The sequence below is a fragment of the Oncorhynchus gorbuscha genome, linkage group LG06, assembly GCF_021184085.1.
Source record: "Oncorhynchus gorbuscha isolate QuinsamMale2020 ecotype Even-year linkage group LG06, OgorEven_v1.0, whole genome shotgun sequence".
Taxonomy (NCBI): Eukaryota; Metazoa; Chordata; class Actinopteri; order Salmoniformes; family Salmonidae; genus Oncorhynchus; species Oncorhynchus gorbuscha.
The window spans coordinates 39156765-39178724 of NC_060178.1; the positions used below are offsets into that span (position 1 = coordinate 39156765).

Sequence of the window (21960 nt, forward strand, 5' to 3'; positions counted from 1 at the left end):
ATTATAGGGCGGCAGCGTAGCCTAGTGGTTAGAGCGTTGGTAACCGGAAGGTTGCAAGTTCAAACCCCCGAGCTGACAAGGTACAAATCTGTCGTTCTGCCCCTGAACAGGCAGTTAACCCACTGTTCCCAGGCCGTCATTGAAAATAAGAATGTGTTCTTAACTGACTTGCCTGGTTAAATAAAGTTTAAAAAAAATAAAAATAAAAATAGAATGCTTGTGGACTTATATTAAGAAGCAAAGTGGAAACAACATTTGTTGCATGTGCTGCATTAACCATGCAGACTAAACGCAAGTGTCTCGTGGTCAAGCAACAACAAATGCGCTCCTTCAGTGACGGGACAGGGCTAGGTCTGTTTGGAAAGCAGCATGGATAGAGGAGAAGAGAGCAGAGAGGGATGACTAAAGTAGAGGTGTAAACTCCTAGATGTCCCATAAACATCACTATTGGGTCTTTTTTTTCGATTAAATCGGTCCAGATATACCCTAAATATCGATCTATGAAAAGTGTGTGATCCATGAAAAAACACTGTTTTAAAACACAACGTCATTTTTTTAAATTAAAAAAGTCGACGATAAACTTTCACAAAACACTTCGAAATACTTTTGTAATCCAACTTTAGGTATTAATAATCTCCACGTCTTCAAATCATGGTCGGATATTTCTCTTCCAAAACATCCCGTCGGAGACCGGAAGGAATGGGCTCTCTCTTAATCGTTTGACCAAGAAACAAAGCCCAGGCAATTGACAAGACTGGCGACATCGTGTGGAAGCTGTAGGACTTGCAATCTCAGCCCCATATAATTTGCTTTCCCATAGACAATACATGCAAGTGGCGCATTGATATTTTTTCCAGTTTTCGGTGATCAGTTTTTCTTGCGCTTTTCGATGAAACACACGTTCTGTTATAGTCACAGCCGTGATTTAACCAGTTTTAGAAAACACTGACGTTTCTATCACACATACTAATTATATGCATATACTATATTCCTGGCATGAGTAGCAGGATGCTGAAATGTTGCGCGATTTTTAACAGAATGTTTGAAAAAGTAAGGGGTAGGCTTAAGTGGCTAAAGCTATTCTCGTTGTTAATCCCACCACAGTGTCCGATTTTCAAATATGCTTTACAGCAAAAGCACCACAAACGATTGTTAGGTCACCACAGCCACAGAAAAACACAGCCAATGTTTTTTTCAGCCAAAGAGAGGAGTTTCAAAAAGCACAAATACAGATCAAATTCATCGCTAACCTTTGATGTTCTTCATCAGATGGCACTAATAGGACTTCATTTTACACAATACATGTATGTTTGTTTGATAATGTTCATGTTTATCAAAATATGAGTTTACATTGGTGCGTTACATTCACTAGTTCCAAAAACATCCAGTGATTTTGCACAGCCCCATCATTCAACAGAAATACTCGTCATAAATGTAGATGATAATATGGAATTATAGATATACCTCTCCTTAATGCAACCGCTGTGTCTGATTTTTTTTTTTAAATTTACGGAAAAAGAAACCCATGCAATAATCTGAGACGGCGCTCAGAAGTAAAAAATTACAATAGCCGCAACGATGGCGTCAACATAAACAAGAAAATATTCCCTTACCTTTGATTATCTACATCAGAAAGCACTCCGGGGGGAACAAAATGGCACCGTAGAGAGAACACGGTGTTTCAGCGAGCTCTCGTGGCATTTGTAAATTTATATTCTAACATTAATCTCCTAGCTTGAAAAAGTGGTAGAATTGGCTAAATAAGTTACCATATGAGTCTTGACGACTATTTCGCAAAAATCTCCGACAACATGCCCAATAGAACTACTAAGAAGTCGACCAAAACCACCACCCCTGTGGATGTGCACGAGGAGCTAGCTAACGTTAGCGAAGCTAACACCATTGCGGACCCAGGCACAATGGACCTGATAATTCAAAAGATGACTGATAACATTACTAAAGTGATCGATGCTAAGATAAGAACGGTCTTGGAAGCAATAGCAAGCCATTCAGCTGAAATACAGAGCGTTGTGAAACGTGTTGTTGAGGCGGAAGGAAGAATTGCTGCAGTGGAAACTTCAACTACATCTATGGACACTAAGATAAAAGCACTTGAGAAACAGGTGCGCGAAATGGCGGAGCACATTGACGACTTGGATAATCGAGGACGCAGATGCAATATTCGTGTTGTGGGACTCAAATTCTGACTCGGGACTCGGAAAATTCTGAAGGGACACGTTCAGTAAAATTCTTTGAGGAATGGATCCCTGGCTACCTACAAATGGACACTAAGGCTGGTCGTGTGAAGCTGGACAGAGCCCATCGCTCTCAAGCACCGATACCGGGCCCCAATCAGCGCCCACGGCCGGTGGTTATAAAGTTCCACAACTTCACCGACAAGCAGCGCGTCATGGATGCGGCTAGAAACATCGGCTCTGTTGGTAGTCAACATAAAGGTCCAAAGGTCTCATTCTTCAATGATTACTCCACAGCGGTTGTACGAAGACGCAAAGCGTTTGATGAGGCGAAGGCTCGACTCAGGAGAATGAAGATGGACTACGCACTGTTGTACCCGGCCACATTGAAGATTATGGTCAACGGATCACCTAAAAAGCTCTACACACCTGAAGAGGCTGCTGCGTTTATTGACTCTCTCGGGTAAATAACTCTAAGCTGCACCTCCACAGCATTGAATAACTTTGCTTATTTTTGGTTGAATCTGATCATTAAATAGTGGTGTGAGTCCTCACGTACTCCGGCTCAGTAATATTTGCATCTTTATTATTTTTCTTGCTAAAGTAATAGCCGCTATAGCTCAGGCTGAGATATGTGTGAATCCATATTGATGCCCAGGCTTGGTTTTAGGTGGAAGAGCCTCAATCTTCTTCTATTGATTTTATTTTCCATATATATAAAGGATGAGGCTATTGAACGGCAATGCGGACTTAAGAGTCTACATTGGAGAGTTGAAATCCCCTGTATGTTAGCTAGTGGGAAAACCCCCTTTTGGATTTTTACATGTTTAATTTTTGGCTTCAGTATAGTTCGAGTTCAGAGTTCATATTTTTTGTTTATGCTAAGTGAGATGGAGGAGAGTTCAACACATGGAAAAAGGTACCACCCCGCTTTTACAGTAGAATCCAGTCTGAATATTGAATGGTCAAGATACAATGGCAGATAACAGACTGCGTGTATGTACGTGGAACATTAGAGGGAGCCATAACCCCATTAAGAGGAAGAAAGTATTGTCTTTTTTGAAAAAAGAAAATATTGATATTGCCCTGTTACAAGAAACCCATTTGGATGATAAGGAGCACCTGAAATTACAACAAGGAGGGTTTGGTCAAGTGTTTTTCTCATCATTTACATCCAGAAGTAGAGGTGTAGCAATTCTGGTGAAAAAGAACTTACCACTTAAGGTCTTGAATTGTGTTAAAGATAAATTTGGTCGCTTTGTTATAATTAATGGTACTTTACAAGGGCAGAACATTTCCATAATGAATATTTACTTCCCCCCTGCTCCTCTATTTGGTTAGACATTGAGACTTCTCTTTCAAAATACCCCTTACAGGATCTTTTATTTTTCAGAAGTTTCAAGTCTGTAGAAGAACACTGCAATAATCCAGTTACACTTAACACACTCAAAGTATGGAGGTCAGTTCAACGCTTCCTGGGAAGGTCCAAACTAACCTCTGCTCTTACCCCAATTCTTAACAACCCAGATTTCAGCCCAGGATTGCTGGATGCTGGCTTTAATTTATGGCTTAATAAGGGCATACGCAGGCTAAACGACTTATTTGCTGATAAGATTTTGTTGTCATTTGAGCAGATGGTCGAGAAATATCGACTCCCAAAGCAGGACTTTTTCCGCTTCCTACAAGTAAGACATTATATTCTGGAGAGCACCACCTTAATTGGTAACCCTGATGTGTCTGTCATTGAAAGAATGCTTTTTTTCCCACAAAGGAAAATGTCTAAGTCTGTTTTATGATACTTTTAAGGTCCTTTTCTGCTGTCAACACACAGAGGGTGAAACAAGTGTGGGAGAAAGAATTGTCTGTTACTATTGACGAAGAGATGTGGGAGGACATTTGGAGATATGCAAAAACAATATCTATATGTAACCGTACTAGAGCAATCCAATTAAGAATAATACACAGATTGCATATATCCCCAAATCGCAGACATGCTTTTAGCCCCACTTCCTCTTCCCCTCAGTGTCTTAAATGCAAAACTGATACAGGCACCCTAACACATTGTTTATGGTCATGTACCAAAATACAAAGATACTGGTCTGGTGTCCTGCAAGAAATTGAAAAGATCCTAGGGGTTGATCTAGAATTGGACCCAGTTTCTTTACTGTTAGTTCTCCCTAGTAGACATGTTACTTCTGTCTGTAAAAGGAGGCTTTACAACATCCTTACCTTCGCAGCGAGGAAAAACATCCTTTTACAGTGGATTAGTGATAAGGTTCCTTCTATTAAAGACTGGCATAAGATACTATTTGAATGGGTGCCTCTGGAATATCTGACATGTACATTGCATTCTAAAACAGACCAGTTCTACAAAGTATGGGAACCTTATCTAAATTATCTAGAACCTGAGGTATCAACTATTATGCTGCAAGGATTCTCTTAGAATGGCGGGGATCTATGTATTTCAGAACTACACTGTACGTTCCATGTGTGGAACCTAACCTCTTGGTTTAAACTGAGCTTTTTTGTTTAATTTCTGTTTGTAAGTTTGTTTAAAATGTATGTATTGAGAGACTCAATGATGGTGATGGGGTGAGAGAGGCACAGAGCGGGAAGAGGAAAATGGTGTACGTATGTATGGGTGTGTATAGGTGTGTGTGTGCGTGCGTGCGTGTATGTATGCATAGGTGTGTGTATATGCATGGGTATATGTATATGTGTGTATGTATGTGTATGTATGTATGTATGTATGTATATGCACGTAGATATGGGTAAGTGGGGGCTGTTTTTCTTTTTGTTCTGTGTGCTTTGTCTCTGTATCTCTTAATATGGGTGACAATTGTGAAATTTCAATAAAAATACTGTTACAAAAGAAAGCACTCCAGGAATCCCAGGTCCACAATAAATGTTTGTTTTGTTCGAAAATGTACGTTATTTATGTCCAAATACCTTCTTTTGTTAGCGCGTTTGGTATCCATATCCAAATGCTCATTCTGGTCAGTGTTACATCAGACAAAAAGTTATATTACAGGTCGAAGAAACATTGCTTTGTTGTTTTTAACATATAGCTTCAATAAAGTTCCAGCTAGAGTATTCCTTCTTGTCTTCATGAGCAATGGAACGCAATGGGTACCATGAGGAATAAGCGTGATCAGAAAATGGCTACTTGATGGACACCTGATACATTCTGCTCTCATTCACTCCCACAACACCATAGAAGTCTCATTAAAATGTATATTATTGGTTGACATCTAGTGGAACCCCTAGGCAGCGTTGTAAATAGCTGTATGAACATAAGATTCAACAACTGAGACATAAACTGAACAAGTTCCACAGACATGTGACTAACATGGTATAGTGTGTCCCTGAACAAAGGGGGGGTCAAAATCAAAAGAAACAGTCAGTATCTGGTGTGGCCACCAGCTGCACTAAGTACTGCAGTGCATCTCCTCCTCATGGACTGCACCATATTTGCCAGTTCTTGCTGTGAGATGTTACCTCACTCTTCCACCAAGGCACCTGCCAGTTCCTGGACATTTTCTGGGGGGAATGGCCCTAGCTGTCACCCTCTGATCCGACAGGTCTCAGACGTGCTCAATGGGATTGAGATCCGGGATCTTCGCTGGCCATGGCAGGACACTGACATTCCTGTCTTTCAGGAAATCAGGCACAGAACGAGCAGTATTGCTGGTGAACATTGTCATGCTGGAGGGTCATGTCAGGATGAGCCTGCAGGAAGGGTACCACATGAAGGAAGAGGATGTCTTCCCTGTAACGCACAGCGTTGAGATTGCCTGCAATGACAAGCTCAGTCCGATGATGCTGCGACACACCGCCCCAGACCATGACGGACCCTCCACCTCATCGATCCTGCTCCAGAGTACAGGCCTCGGTGTAACGCTCCTTCCTTCGACGATAAACGCGAATCCGACCATCACCCCTGGTGAGACCAAACTGCGACTCGTCAGTGAATAGCAGTTTTTGCCAGTCCTGTCTGGTCCAGCAACGGTGGGTTTGTGCCGATAGGCGTCGTTGTTGCCGGTGATGTATGGTGAGGAATTGCCTTACAACAGGCCTACAAGCCCTCAGTCCAGCCTCTCAGCCTATTTCAGACACTCTGAGCACTGATGGTGGGAGTGCGCGTTCCTGGTGTAACTCGGGCAGTTGTTGTTGCCATCCTGTACCTGTCCCGCAGGTGTGATGTTCAGATGTACTGATCCTGTGCAGGTGTTACACGTGGTCTGCCACTGCGAGGACGATCAGCTGTCCATTCAGTAGCGATGTCTTAGGCGGCTCACAGTACAGAGATTGCAATTTATTGCCCTGGCCACATCTGCAGTCCTCATGCCTCCTTGCATCATGCCTAAAGGACGTTCATGCAGAAAGCAGGGACCATGGCATCTTTCTTTTGGTGTTTTTCAGAGTCAGTAGAAAGGCCTCTTTAGTGTCCTACGTTTTCATAACTGTGACCTTAATTGCCTACCATCTGTAAGCTGTTAGTCTTAACGACCGTTCCACAGGTGCGTGTTCATGAATTTTTGGTTCATTGAACAAGCATGGGAAACGGTGTTTAAACCTTTTACAATGAAGATCTGGGAAGTTAATTCGTAAAAATCCAAATAGGGTCCTGAAAAAGGGATTGATCTTTTTTTGCTGAGTTTACTTGTGGTTTGATAACAAATGACCTTGTTTAGTAATGGCTAGTTAGATAGCATGGTACCTTGGCTCTGCACACATTTGGATGGTGCAGGAAAAACGGGAAAGGGATAGATAAACTACTCAAAGAGATGCTTCAAAGGTAGGATACATATGCCTAATCAATGTCATTCTGAATCAAAAATATATTTTAATGGTGTTCCTTAAATTCTGTTAGCTCCCAAAAGTTTTAGGGGGGGTAGGCTATGTGTGGAAAGTTGTCTGAACATTAGGCTAAAGATGATTTTCATATAGGCCTAATCTGATTGTAACCCTAACCCTTACTGCCACAATGAAAATATTGTATATCATTATACATTGGTATTCCTTCAACATTCCTCAAGTCTTGCCCAATCACAGGTAGGCTTTTTGGATATGAGCAAATCAGAGATTTTCTGCAGTAGCCTTTTCTATTATATAGTAAAAAGTATGACGTTTAATCCAAAGGGTTGTGTTGATTAGAGGTGTGAATATCGGGGACAGGTTTTAGTGCAGCACTTCGCAGAACGTATAGAAAATGTGAACAGGGTGCCTGGCAAACCTTGTGGTATCACGATTCTACTCGGTATCATGATACTTGGCCTGGTATTATGTCTTGAGTAAAAGTTGGTGTTATGACAACCTTATTCTAAAAAAAGGCACATTTTCTCCCAGTTCACACATCTTTTTCTTCACCTTTTTGGGCCCTCACCAGTTTGCATCTCTGCCTCTTACAGATGCAGTCAGACATTTTCCTGCCGAAACAAAGGAAAAACAGGAGCCGGCCACTTCGAAAGCCGCTTGTGGTCCAGGTAAATCTCATCTTCGTCCGTTGTTTGGTGTACATCTTGAGATCTGAACAGATTGTTTTAATGTGAAATTGTTGTTTGTTCCTCCTCAGAGAACCCTGCTCCCCCGGACCACTGGAGACACTCCTCAACACGTCTGCTCCTTCTCCATCCTCTCCAACTCATCTGCCACTGGTATGTCACCTGTCAACTAACCCATACACCTAGTTAAATTATCTAACTTATCTAATTACATGAAGGAAGTAGGTATGTTTGAAGTATCGTAACAACATATTTGTTTGTAATTATGCTGCAGGAATAAAAAGCACTGGAGAGCAGTAATATTCTGTGTTCAGGCCCAAAAATGTTTTATCCAACTATCTGAACAGGGCTAGAAATACTCAACCACTCACCTCCATAGTTTGGACTTGACTGACTTTTTTTTTTTTTTTACCTCTCCCTCAGGAACAGGCTCTTTCCGGCCAATCCAGCCCCGTCTCTCTCCCTCCACCCATCCCCTCCTCCCCAGGACTCCGCCCATCACCTCTGGCCCTAGGATGTCCAGTCGGCTCTCTAGTACGTACCTCTTCTCTCTACCTGTTCAGGGCCTGAAACTAACTTTTTGGTCCACCAGCCACTGTGGCAGGTAGATTTAAAGAATCCACCAGCCACTGTGGCAGGTAGATTTAAGAATCCACCAGCCACTGTGGCAGGTAGATTTAAAGAATCCACCAGCCACTGTGGCAGGTAGATTTAAAGAATCCACCAGCCACTGTGGCAGGTAGATTTAAAGAATCCACCAGCCACTGTGGCAGGTAGATTTAAAGAATCCACCAGCCACTGTGGCAGGTAGATTTAAAGAATCCACCAGCCACTGTGGCAGGTAGATTTAAAGAATCCACCAGCCACTGTGGCAGGTAGATTTAAAGAATCCACCAGCCACTGTGGCAGGTAGATTTAAAGAATCCACCAGCCACTGTGGCAGGTAGATTTTAAGAATCCACCAGCCACTGTGGCAGGTAGATTTTAAGAATCCACCAGCCACTGTGGCAGGTAGATTTTAAGAATCCACCAGCCACTCAGATTTGTTTTGCCAGTCCTACAAAAATTGTACACCAAAAATAATAAAACGGATGAGCATGTTTTGATGTTTCTAAAACATATGTATTACTAGTAAGAAGTAATGTGGTATATTGCTTTATTATGTTTCATTGTTTGTTACTGGAGTCGTTTAACCAAAATATCAAATCAAATCAATTTTTATTTGTCACATACACATGGTTAGCAGATGTAAATGCGAGTGTAGCGAAATGCTTGTGCTTCTAGTTCCGACAATGCAGTAATAACCAACAAGTAATCTAGCTAACAATTCCAAAACTACTACCTTATAGACACAAGTGTAAGGGGATAAAGAATATGTACATAAAGATATATGAATGGGTGATGGTACAGAGCGGCATAGGCAAGATACAGTAGATGGTATTGAGTGCAGTATATACATATGAGATGAGTATGTAAACAAAGTGGCATAGTTAAAGTGGCTAGTGATACATGTATTACATAAGGATGCAGTAGATGATATAGAGTACAGTATAAACGTATATCATTTTCAGATGAGACTGAAAATGTCACCTGCCCCTTTAAGAGGTGGAGGTTACCATGGTAACGTGACTCATGTTTGTGACTGTGAGATTAAGAGTTGTGACTCCTAGTTCATACTGCACCCCCTGGCTTTCTGTCCGACTCCCACATGCAACCAGAAGAACTGGTCCCAAACCCAACCACAGTCCTGCAATGTTATTTTAGGCATATACGCTCATTTGCCAGCAATGGTCCCAGTAATTTTGCGCCCTATAGGCAATATCAAAATGCGCAAAAACAACCTAAGAAATAGGTTAAATGACCTGAGATTCTCTTGCGGCCCAGTAATACAAGATACTCTAATATATCAGCCAATATGCTAGGCATCGTTTGAAGAGCGCGGAGTTGTTGAGACTTCCATTTTCTCTTTGAGCTACATATTTCTAGGCAATGCAGTAAACTATATCCTAATCATATTTAGGAAGTACATTTCCTTGAAACGATAACTGCTTCGTCGCCCATGCATAGGCTATAGAGTATGCGATTTAATTGAGACCACACTCACACACATGGCTACTGACATTCTCTTGAGCTATGTTTTGCATATAGGCTATAGCGTACCTTCTTTTAGGAGGACGATTTGCAAGCAGAGACAAATGAGTTGCCAATATTTATTAAAATGAATGCTTGCTCACTATGGTAGCTTGTGCGCGTGTTGCGCCTTTTTGTTCTCAATTATCACTTTTTTTTATTGCATCTCAATTTGTGATTTGAGCACCCTCCACATTCCATTATCAATAGTAAACTAATCATATTTAAGTTAACTTCCTTGGAAAATTAACAATTCCATTTCAATGAGACCACACATACTAGGCACACTTGATCTCCACACCCAACTCGGAGAGGTAGGCTACTGAAGTTGAAGCAGCGCGTGAACAATGCGACAAAGATGAGCTTTTAATACAAATGGAAGGCTAACGCATACAAAGCAGAAAGACGACTGTTTCCAGATCCCAGTCTTCTTCCTGTTCCCTAAAAACTGCTTTGTAGTGAATTTTCATTAATAATACAAAAAAGGGACCTTGGAAAATGCGAACTGCAGCGCAATGATCTGTCGGTACCTGCAGCTCTCTACCATGTCGTCCTCTCTTTTATACCAGTTGAAACTCAAACATTGACAAACAACTTAGCTTGTGAACGAAACAATGTAAATAGCCAAGAAACACAAAAACACTTGAGTAGACTTTCGACAAACATTTATACCTGTGCATAAGTGTAGTGTTGCTGCGCATTTCAGGATTTGTGGATTTGTGGTTCTTTGACTTTGTGCAATTAATTTACCAGCTAAGAAACAAAACGGCAGAAAAACTTTTGAAAACAGCTACTGCAGCATTTACACTATATATACAAAAGTATGTGGATAACACTTAAAATTGGTGTATTTGGCTATTTCAGCCACACCGGTTGCTGACAGGTGTATAAAATCAAGCACACAGCAATGCAATCTCCGTAGACAAACATTGGCAGTAGAATGGCCTTACTGAAGAGCTCAGTGACTTCCATCATAGGATGCCACCTTTTCCAACTAGACAGTTCGTCAAATTTCTGCCCTACTAGAACCTCCCCGGTCAACTGTAAGTGCTGTTACTGTGAAGTGGGAATGTCTAATGGCAACTGCGACTTAGCCGCAGAGTGGTAGGCCACACAAGCATACAGAACGGGACTGCCGGGTGCTGAAGCTCATAGTGCTTGGGACTGCCGAGTGTGGTCCTCGGCTGCAACACTCAGCACCGAGTTCTAAACTGCCTCTGGAAGCAACATCCGCACAAGACCTGTTTGTCGGGAGCTTCATAAAATGAGGCTAAGATCCCCATGTGCAATGCCAAGCGTCGGCTGGAGTGGCGTAAAGCTTGCCGCCATTGAACTCTGGAGCAGTGGAAATGCGTTCTCTGGAGTGATGAATCACACTTCTGGGTTTGATGGATGCCAGGAGAACCCTACCTGCCTGACTGCATAAGGGTCTGGGGCTGTTTTTACATTTACATTTAAGTCATTTAGCAGACGCTCTTATCCATGGTTCTGGCTAGTCTCCTTTACTTCCAGTGAAGGGAAACATTAACGCTACAGAATAAAATGACATTATAGACAATTCTGTGCTTCCAACTTTGTAGCAACAGTTTGGGGAAGGCCCTTTCCTGTTTCAGCATGACAATGCCCCGTGCACAAAGCGAGGTCCATAGAGAAATAGTTTGTAGGGATTGGTGTGGAAGAACTTGACTGGCCTGCACAGAGCCCTGACCTCAACTCCATCGGGATGAATTGAAACGCAGACTGCGAGCCAGGCCTAATCCTCCAACATCAGTTCCCAACCTCGCTATTGCTCTTGTGGCTGAATGGAAGCAAGTCCCCGCAGCAATGTTCTAACATCTAGAGAAAAGCCTTTCCAGAAGAGTGGAGGCTGTTATAGCAGCAATGGGGGCACCAACTCCATATTGATGCCCATGATTTTGGAATGATATGTTTGATGAACAGATGTCCACATACCTTTGGTCATTTAGTGTATATTGCTATAAATATGATCATACTTGGTTATTTGTATTCACTAATGTGAGTGTCCACCCCCCAATGTGGCTGGTGAAGTAGACCTCTTACCCACCAATGCCAAATCTACTTTCATTTGGCCAGTGGCGGGTGTTCGTTTTTAGGCCCTGGTCATGTTTTTCTCTTTCATCTTAAAAAAAAAAAAAAAATCTTATTTTAAAGCCCCCTAGGCCAGGCCCACTGATGCTGGATATTGGCGCAAGCTAAAACATGATGGTGCAATTCATCTGTAATTTAGACTATTGACAATTCAATGTGTGAGTCTATATTTTTCCATCCAGGTGCCATTGACCTGGCAGCCAAGTCAGCAGGCATCATCCCAGGCAGCCCCTGTCGGGAGTTGGAGGCCCCCAGTCCAAACGGAAGGTCCCTCTCGACCACTCACCCTGGAGTGGTGCATGCTAGTCCTGGTCCTCCCCAGACACAGCTCATTCAGCAGGCCTCCTCTGAGGTGAGTGGAACACTGAAAGAAGAGAAAGAGAAACGATGATGGAGAGAGATCTACCTGGATCGTGTTCAAGATGTTTTGAAAGAGGGAGGTGCCACAGAAACTTATCCAAAAAGAGCACAGATTTTCATATTTTCTATACATTAATTCTAACCCTGTATCGTTCTTTCACTAACCCTCCACCAGGTTTCGCTGCAGAACAGCCTCCCCCTCTGTCTCCAGGAGTGGCAGGTGACTCTCTCCTCTCCCCGCCCAGCGTGGCCTCTCTGCTGGACATCTCTCTCCCGGGACCCCTGGAGGAAGCCATGGTTCCTGGAGGGCCACAAATGCACATCAGTGACTCAATCATTGAGCTGGCCATCAACTCGGCACACTACGGTAAGTGAAGGGGGTGTTATAAAAATACGATTTTGTACTGTTTTTGTCGTGTAGCCTGTATCTGTTTACATCTCATGTGCTGTCTCTTTCGCTCGCTCTCAGGTGATGAGGCATCCCTCTCTCCTGCCAAGCTGAATGGTAGTGAGTGCTCTAAGCTCCTACCCTGTACCTCAGTCAGCCCCTCCAGAGGCTGGATCCCTTCCCCCAGCCATGACCCTCAGTGGTACCCCAACGACTCCACTGACTCTTCATTTGGCTGCCTGCTATGTAAGACACACACACACACACACACACACACAGTATATACGCACACACAGCCACTATCATCAGTATCTGACAAAGATTTCCAATTGAACTGAACATGATGAAGCCAATTGAAACAGCATTACTCTGAGCCCAGAAGCATAAGCTCAACTGAGATTTAGTTTTTATTGTGTCGTCTCAATTTCAAACAACTTTAACCCCCCCTTGAAACAGACACACACAGCCCACAAGCATAACTCAACTGAGATTTAGTTTTTATTGTGTCACACACACAAACACACAACCCCCACCCCACACACACACACACACACACACACACACACACACACACACACACACACACACAGCAAGCCTGGTGTCCCCTGATAAGGGTAGACGAAGCTCCCTGGCCCCCTCCAGCCCCTCCAGTGGAACAGCCCTCTTCGGACCAAGATTTCTGGACTGCAACTCCCATGATTTCTTTCAGTCCCGCGGCCTGCCAGACGTAGCAGAGGTAAGACCACCCCAGTAGGAAGCATATTGCTACACCCCTCCCTTGCACAATTTTCACCTTTTCGTTTCCTTAGTTTAAATCAAATCAAATTTTATTTGTCACATGCACCGACAGGTGTAGACTTTACCGTGAAATGCTTACTTACAAGCCCTTAACCAACAATGCAGTTTTATTTTATTTTTAATTTTACCCCTTTTTCTCCCCAATTTTGTGGTATCCAATTGTTTTTAGGAGCTACTATCTTGTCTCGTCGCTACAACTCCCGTATGGGCTCAGGAGAGACTAAGGTTGAAAGTCATGTGTCCTCCGATACACAACCCAACCAAGCCGCACTGCTTCTTAACACAGCGCCATCCAACCCAGAAGCCAGCCGCACCAATGTGTCGAAGGAAACACCGTGCACCTGGCAACCTTGGTTAGCGCGCACTGTGCCCGGCCCGCAACAGGAGTCGCTGGTGACAAGGATTTCTCTACCGGACAAACCCTCCCTAACCCGGACGACGCTAGGCCAATTGTGCGTCACCCCACGGACCTCCCGGTCGTGGCTGGTTACGACAGTCTCTGGTGGCCTAATGTGCCCTTAACCACTGCGTCACCCGAGAGGCCCCAACAATGCAGTTTTAAGAAAAATGCTTACTAAATAAACTAAAGTAAAAAAATAAAAGGGCAACAATAAAAAATTAGGCTATATACAGGGGGTACTGGTTAGTCGAGGTAATATGTCCAGTACCAGTCAAACATTGACACACCTACTCATCCCAGGGTTTTTCTTTATTTTTACTATTTTCTACATTGTAGAATAATAGTCACATCAAAACTATGAAATAACACAAATGGAATCATTTCATAACCAAAAAAAAGTGTATATTGTCTTCAAAGTAGCCACCCTTTGCCTTTGACAGCTTTGCACACTCTTGGCATTCTCTCAACCAGCTTCACCCTGGAATGCTTTTCCAACACTCTTGAAGGAGTTCCCACATATGCTGAGCACTTGTTGGCTGCTTTTCCTTCACTCTGCGGTCCAACTCATCCCAAACCATCTCAATTGGGTTGAGGTCAGTTGATTGTGGAGACCAGGTCATCTAATGCAGCACTCCATCACTCTCCTTATTGGTCAAATAGCCCTTACACAACCTGGAGGTGTGTTGGGTCATTGTCCTGTTGAAAAACAAATGATAGTCGCACTAAGCGCAAACCAGATGGGATGGAGTATCGCTGCAGAATGCTGTGGTAGCCATGCTGGGTAAGTGCATTGAATTGTAAATAAATCAGTGTCACCAGCAAGGCAACATCACACCACTTCTTCCATGCTTCACGGTGGGAACCACACCTACTCTGTGTCTCAGAAAGACACGGCGGTTGGAATCAAATCTTAAATTTGGACTGATCAGACCAAAAGACATATTTCCACCGGTCTAATGTCCATCATGCATCTTGGACCAAGCAAGTCGCTTCTTCTGTTGTCCTTCAGTAGTGGTTTCTTTGCAGCAATTTGGCCATGAAGGACTGATTCACACTGTCTCCTCTGAACAGTTGAAGCATTTATTTGGGCTGCAATTTCTGAGGCTGGTAACTCTAATGAACTTATCCTCTGCACCAGAGGTATCTCTGGGTCTTCCTTTCTTGTTGAGGTCCTCATGAGAGCCAGTTTCATCATAGTGCTTGATGGTTTTTGTGTCTGCACTTGAAGAAGCTTCAATCATTGTTGTCGGTGATCAGGCCTACCACCGTTGTGTCGTAGGCAAACTTAATGATGGTGTTGGAGTCGTACTTGGCCACACAGTCATGTGTGAACAGAGAGTACAGGAGGGGACTAACCCTGAGGGGCCCATGTGTTCAGCGTTGCAGATGTGTTGTTGCCTACCCTTACCACCTGGGGGTGGCCCGTCAGGAAGTCCAGGATCCAATTGCAGAGGGAGGTGTTTCGTCCCAGGGTCCTTAGCTTATTGATGAGCTTTGAGGGCACTATATTGTTCAACACGATGGTGTTGAATGCTGAGCTGTCGTCAATGAACAGAATCCTCAAATGGGTGTTCCTTTTGTCCAGGTGGGAAAGGGCAGTGTGGAGTGCAATAGAGATTGTGTCATCTGTGGATATTTTGGGGCAGTATGCAAATTGGATTGGGTCTACGGTTTCTGGGCTGATGGATGGTGTTGTGAGCCATGGCCAGCCTTTCAAAGTGCTTCATGGCTACCAACGTGAGTGCTATGGGTCAGTAGTCATTTAGGCAGGTGACCTTGGTGTTTTAAAGCACAGGGGACTATAGTGGTCTGCTTGAAACGTAGGTATTAGACTCAGCCAGGGACAGGTTGAAAAATGTCATTGACACTTGCCAGTTGGTCAGCGCATGCTTGGAGTACACGTCCTGGTAATCCGTCTGGCCTGCGACCTTGTGAATTTTGACCTGTTTAAAGGTCTTGCTCACATCGTCCACGGCGAGCGTGATCACACAGTTGTCTGGAACAGCTGGTGCTCTCATGCATGCTTCAGTGTTGCTTGCCTGGAAGCGTGCATAGAAGTAATTTAGCTCCTCTGGTAGGCTTGTGTCACTTGGCAGCTTATTTATAGTTTGAATCCATTATAATGTCGTTTTTTTAAAGCAACATCAAATTCATTATTTTGGGGCAAATGTGGCAAAAATAATATTCAAATGTTGGTCACCCCCTTGTCAATACTCTGGAAGCGTGTTCTTCAGTCATTCTGTGACAATCTAATATGTGGTTATCTTCATCCTTGTAGGTAGACACCCAGCTGGCCTGCATGATGAGTGAGAGCAGCATGGATTACATCGCCCGCTTCAACGATTTGGCACAGGAGCTGGCTGTCACAGAGCCGCACCTCCTGCCACCTTGAGTTTGAATAGACTGAAGAAATGTCTGTCAGTTGCCCCTCCCACACCTTCAAAAGTGCAAGGACAAAGGGGGTGGAGAAACACTCCTTCCCCTATATAGTTTGTGAAAGAAAGTACAATGGCCATGGCCTGAACAGAAGAAGCACTCAGATCTACCTTGGAACAGTCCAACTGGAACAGGTTTAAACTCGTTCTGATGGTTTCAACTGGTTCTGAAATGGTTACCTCTGGTTCTGACGGTCTGTGGTCTGGTTTCAACGGCTTCTGAAGGAACGTGGACTAGTTTCAACTGGTTTGATGGCCTGTGGACCAGTTTCAACTGGTTCTTATGGGTTCTGACCAGCGTCAACTTGTTCTAACGGGTTCCAGCTGGCTTGTTTGTTTGAACTGTTCTGCCTAGCGAGCAGGCCTTTTTTTTATATATATATGTTTTTTTAAACACTTAAGATTAATCCTGTTTACAGAACACAACCTCATGTAAAGTATAGAACAATGCAATATATGAACAAGAGACTGGGTTTCCATTTCTGTCCTTTTGTCTCCTTTCTTCCCTCTGAGAAATATCAACCCGAAGACATTGGGTTGAAAATGTAAATGTCAGACTAACTTTAAAATAACTACTGATGAACTGCTGGTAGCGTGTCCTTCTCCATCTTGTCTGTTCACGCGTACAAATTAAACTAACACATCACTTAATCATTTAATCTGTTTAAACTGAATAAGACATGAGTGGAACTGATGTGAATTTGTGTCCCAGGCCAAACATACGTGTCGGAGTGTCTTTGTCCCTCCCTCCATATCAATGCAAACAAGTGACAGTCCACTTGAACATCTACTCCAACTAACCCAGCTACATCTGTGTTAGTCTGTTTTTTTCTTCTCAACCAATGCTTTGAATCGACCTGAAAGCTAATTTCAGTTTTCTGTAGCAAAACATTTTGTAACACCACACCAGGCGCTCCCTCCTATGATGCCTGGTTGGTTGTCAGTCAAGCTGCGTGTTTTAGAGCTCCCCAGCTGACGAAAGAACCAATCATATTATGTGGGGCTTTAGACACAGAAATATGGTCATGTTCCAGGATGACCTTGTTGGAGATGTTGCATTGTATCAACCATCATCGAATGCAGTCTGGCATCGGATTACTACGGTTGAGTAGTAATGCCTGACTACATTGCAGCAAATGCCAGAAATGAAGAAGCGTGTTTCCAGTACAATCCGTGTCCAAAATGGCACCCTATTTCCTATTTAGTGCATTTGCTTTTGACCAGAGCCTTTAGGGCCCAGGTCAGAAGGAGTATGCTATGTAGGGAATAGGTTGCCAATTCAGACACACCCAATGCCTAGATGTCAGCTAAGGATTTTGTTATGAGAAATCACATTGACGCAATGATCAAATACTAAATGTCAGATTTTTATTGTTTAACACACTAAAAGAAATGTTCAAGCTACAAATGTGGATTATGTCTAAAGATTTTTATATAGCGGTTGTCTTTAAATTGGGGCATGGAGTCCTTTCTCTTTAACTTTAATCTATAACAATTCCAGTAATCTCTCTATGCTTTTGTAACATAATCCTGTAAATGATTCTTATTTGGACTATTTATTGACAGGTTGAGAAAAAGTGTTGGTTTTAAAAGGAGCTATATGTAATATTTTTGCATTGTTAATTTCAGAAAAATACCTTAATATATCAGCAGTAATAGTGGAGTGTTTAACAATGTTTAATAAAAAATTGAGCCCACACAAAATTGGTCGTCACTAGTTACTTTAGCCACAAAGTCGTAAGGCCTGCTTACTTGACCAATTTGGATCAAGTGAGTGTGATATGACTCGTATGCCGGCTTACGTTTCGCTGGCAATGACCAACCAGATGAGGGGGTGTGTGTATGCAGACCGGCTTGCAGGGGAGACGTGAAGCATGCATTTAATTTTTTTTATTAGCTATAATAAATCCAACCATTCTAAATGCAAAGGGATAATCAGATGTCTTAATCAGTCAGCTTGCAAGCATATCATGTTTTCCCTTACTCATAGTTACTTGTCTTAACCCAAAATAGGTTTATTCCAATATCTGTATTGCTTTTAAAATGACTTGTGAAAAGCAGAATCAACAACCTCTGCATGGTTACTTTGTGAGAAGGTGTTAGTTCAGTTAGCTATTGTTATGTAAATCTGAAAAGTACAAGTGGCTTTGGCTTTGGCCCCAAGTGAGACAGAAGCTGGTCTGCGTAGTTGGAAACAGAAGAATCTGAGCCTTTTGGGTGAAACACTAGGGTAAATGCTGTATGGAAATGTGCCATTACATACTCTATTTTATTTTTATTAGCCCATCCAACCTCTTCAGAGGACAAAAGTTCATTTGTTTTACATTTAGGTTTCACAGATATTTGGTTACATAATTTGTTCATACAGTACTGCATACAATATGAAACGTATACACACTACTAAGTCGCTCAAGATAAGTGTCTGCTAAATAACATGTAAATGACTATTTATTTTTCATACACAGTATTATATGATAGGAATACAGTTTGATGTCATGACATACTCTTGCAATAAGTGCCATAGGATCTGTGGTGACCACAGAGTTGGGACACTTGTTTAAAGTCCGTCAGCCCCATCTTCAATTTTATTGAAGAACATTCCATTATTAAAATTAAATGTAAAAGTGCATGGTATAAATGACAAAGATCTGTCTTAACTTACTACCTTGCTCATTTCAGCAGCATGTTTGTCTTTTGGCTTTTCTTTGACTTTCACCTCATTGCATTCATATGTCTTTGTTCCAACAACTTTAAACGGAACACAATTGAATGGGAGACTTTTACTCTCCCAAATGAGTTTTTTTTCCTCCAACTTGCCTCCCTCATCTGATTGGTCGAGTAGGGGGGCCTTCTGACTTTGGCTGTGGTAACTAGTGACATCCCACAAAATTGTTCAGCCTTCCTATTGTTCAACAAAAGCTGGACCAGCTCTTTTCTCTTTCATCAGTGTCACTCAGAGGTTGGTTATTTCACAAACAGAATCATCAATGGCAGAAATCGTCCTGCCATTACCTAGTTGCGAAAAGTAGTTTATATTCAGCACAAGTATTGCAATTCACCTAGCTTCCACTGTTGAGTCTCTGAAAACTCCTAGCTTCCACTGTTCAATGCCATACAACTCTCCTTCTGTGGCCTACAATTGCTCTTAAATACAAGTAAAACTAAATGCATGCTCTTCAACCGATCACTGCCTGCACCTGCCCGCCTGTCCAACATTACTACTCTGGACGGCTCTGACTTAGAATATGTGGACAACTACAAATACCTAGGTGTCTGGTTAGACTGTAAACTCTCCTTACAGACTCGCATCAAGCATCTCCAATCCAAAGTTAAATCTTGAATTGGCTTACTATTCCGCAACAAAGCATCCTTCACTCATGCTGCCAAACACCCTTGTAAAACTGACCATCCTACCAATCCTCGACTTCGGCGATGTCATTTACAAAATAGCCTCCAATACCCTACTCAATAAATTGGATGCAGTCTATCACAGTGCCATCCGTTTTGTCACCAAAGCCCCATATACTACCCACCATTGCGACCTGTACGCACGCTCTAGTTGGCTGGCCCTCGCTTCATACTCGTCGCCAAACACACTGGCTCCAGGTCATCTACAAGACCCTGCTAGGTAAAGTCCCCCCTTATCTTAGCTTGCTGGTTACCATAGCAGCACCCACCTGTAGCACGCGCTCCAGCAGGTATATCTCTCTGGTCACCCCCAAAACCAATTATTCTTTTGGCCGCCTCTCTTTCCAGTTCTCTGCTGCCAATCACTGGAACGAACTACAAAAATCTCAAACTGGAAACACTTATCTCCCTCACTAGCTTTAAGTACCAGCTGTCAGAGCAGCTCACAGATTACTGCACCTGTACATAGCCCATCTATAATTTAGCCCAAACAACTACCTCTTTCCCTACTGTATTTATTTATTTTTCTCCTTTGCACCCCATTATTATTCTCTACTTTGCACATTCTTCCACTGCAAATCAGCCATTCCAGTGTTTTACTTGCTATATTGTATATACTTCGCCGCCATGGCCTTTTTTTGCCTTTACCTAATCTCACCTCACTTGCTCACATTGTATATAGAGTTATTTTTCTACTGTATTATTAACTGTATGTTTGTTTTACTCCATGTGTAACTGTTGTTGTATGTGTCGAACTGCTTTGCTTTATCTTGGCCAGGTCGCAATTGTAAATAAGAACTTGTTCTCAACTTGCCGACCTGGTGAAATAAAAATAAAATGAGTGAGACATTCTGCATGTACAGTATATAAGGAAAGTATTGAACCTTTTTTCCACTTTTTTGTTTCAATTGATCATCCTTGATGGATCTACAACTTGATTTGGAGTCCAGCTGTGATAAATTCAATTGATTAGACATGATTTGGAAAGGCACACACCTGTTTATATAAGTTACCACAGCTGACAGTGAATGTCAGAGCAAAATCCAAGACTCGAGGCTGCCAAAAGTGAATGAACAAAGTACTGAGTGAAAGGTCTGAACTTATGCAAATGTGATATTTCATGTTTTTATTTGTAATAAATGCAAATATTTATAAAACCTGTTTTTGCCTTGTCATTATGGGGTATTGTGCGTAGGTTGAGAGAGAAAAAACTATCCATTTTAGTTTAAGGCCGTAACCTAACAAAATGTGGGGGGGAAATCAAGGAGTCTGAATACTTTCCGAATGCACTGTACCACCTTTAACCACCTTTTATAAGCCACCTTTTATAAGATGGTGGTATCTAAAAAACACATCCTGCTGTATTGAGATTTTTCAGTTTGTAAGATGCATTTTTACTCATCTGTATAAACGTACATAGTTTTAAAAATATATATACTGGCATGTGTGTGTGAACATGAAGGGCGAATCCCAAATTCCACATACCGAAAGTCAAATTTTCACTTCATCATGCATTGATATCAATTGAAGACAGTCAATTCACCATCTTTAGGACGTTCCAAGTTATGAAATGTCCCGTAAGAGGTCACCTTGGCTGATGACGCCAGCGGATCAGCAATCAAATACTGACTGTCAGTTACTGTTACAAACTAGGCAACCAGTGACTCCCAGGAAAGACTGAGCGACAACCAAGAGGAGAATGGTGACACTGGAGAAACCAGTGACTACTTGGAAAGTCTAGTGCAGGGGGGAGTTGGGCTAGCACCCCCAACTCACCGTCCTCTAAAAGGGGGCGACCCGAAGCAACTACAGAGAACCGGAAGTAACCATACCCCCAGAGCCTTCCGAGAGGTGGGAAGAATGAAGCGTTTCCATGGATGGATAACACCAACGACAAGGTTGTATGAAGGTTTCTGACTGGAGCAGTAGAAAGTGTAACAAGATGCCACTCCCATAAAACTGTACATACGAAGACTACGAATCCACCAAACAAAGACAAAGTGCCTACCAAAGCCAACAAAGCAGCAGCGCAGACTTTCTATCTGGTGAGACGTAGGAGGTTTCTAGCCAGCACCATAGTGTTGAAGACTTCTCCGCATCTGAACGACTTGAGGCTGCCACGCCTTCAAAGGAGGAGAAAGTCAGAGACTCCAGAGGATGTGGAACCCAGAGCAAGGAATGTCAAGTGGCCACAACAACAACGCAGCCTGGCAACAGCTGGATGACGACCTGG

At 42.7% G+C, this 21960-nt stretch overlaps 1 protein-coding gene across 1 annotated transcript in view; it reads left to right on the forward strand.

The window, feature by feature from the left end:
* Nucleotides 1–18018, forward strand: part of LOC124038670 (protein cramped-like) — a 42919-nt gene extending 24901 nt beyond the window's left edge. Inside the window, 9 exon segments of the mRNA XM_046354766.1 lie at nt 7607–7681; nt 7771–7852; nt 8123–8233; nt 12121–12290; nt 12474–12492; nt 12495–12665; nt 12768–12932; nt 13277–13422; nt 16163–18018. Of these exon segments, the coding sequence (XP_046210722.1) occupies nt 7607–7681; nt 7771–7852; nt 8123–8233; nt 12121–12290; nt 12474–12492; nt 12495–12665; nt 12768–12932; nt 13277–13422; nt 16163–16276 (1053 nt within the window). The 3' untranslated portion in view covers nt 16277–18018.
* Nucleotides 18019–21960: the final 3942 nt, after the last annotated feature.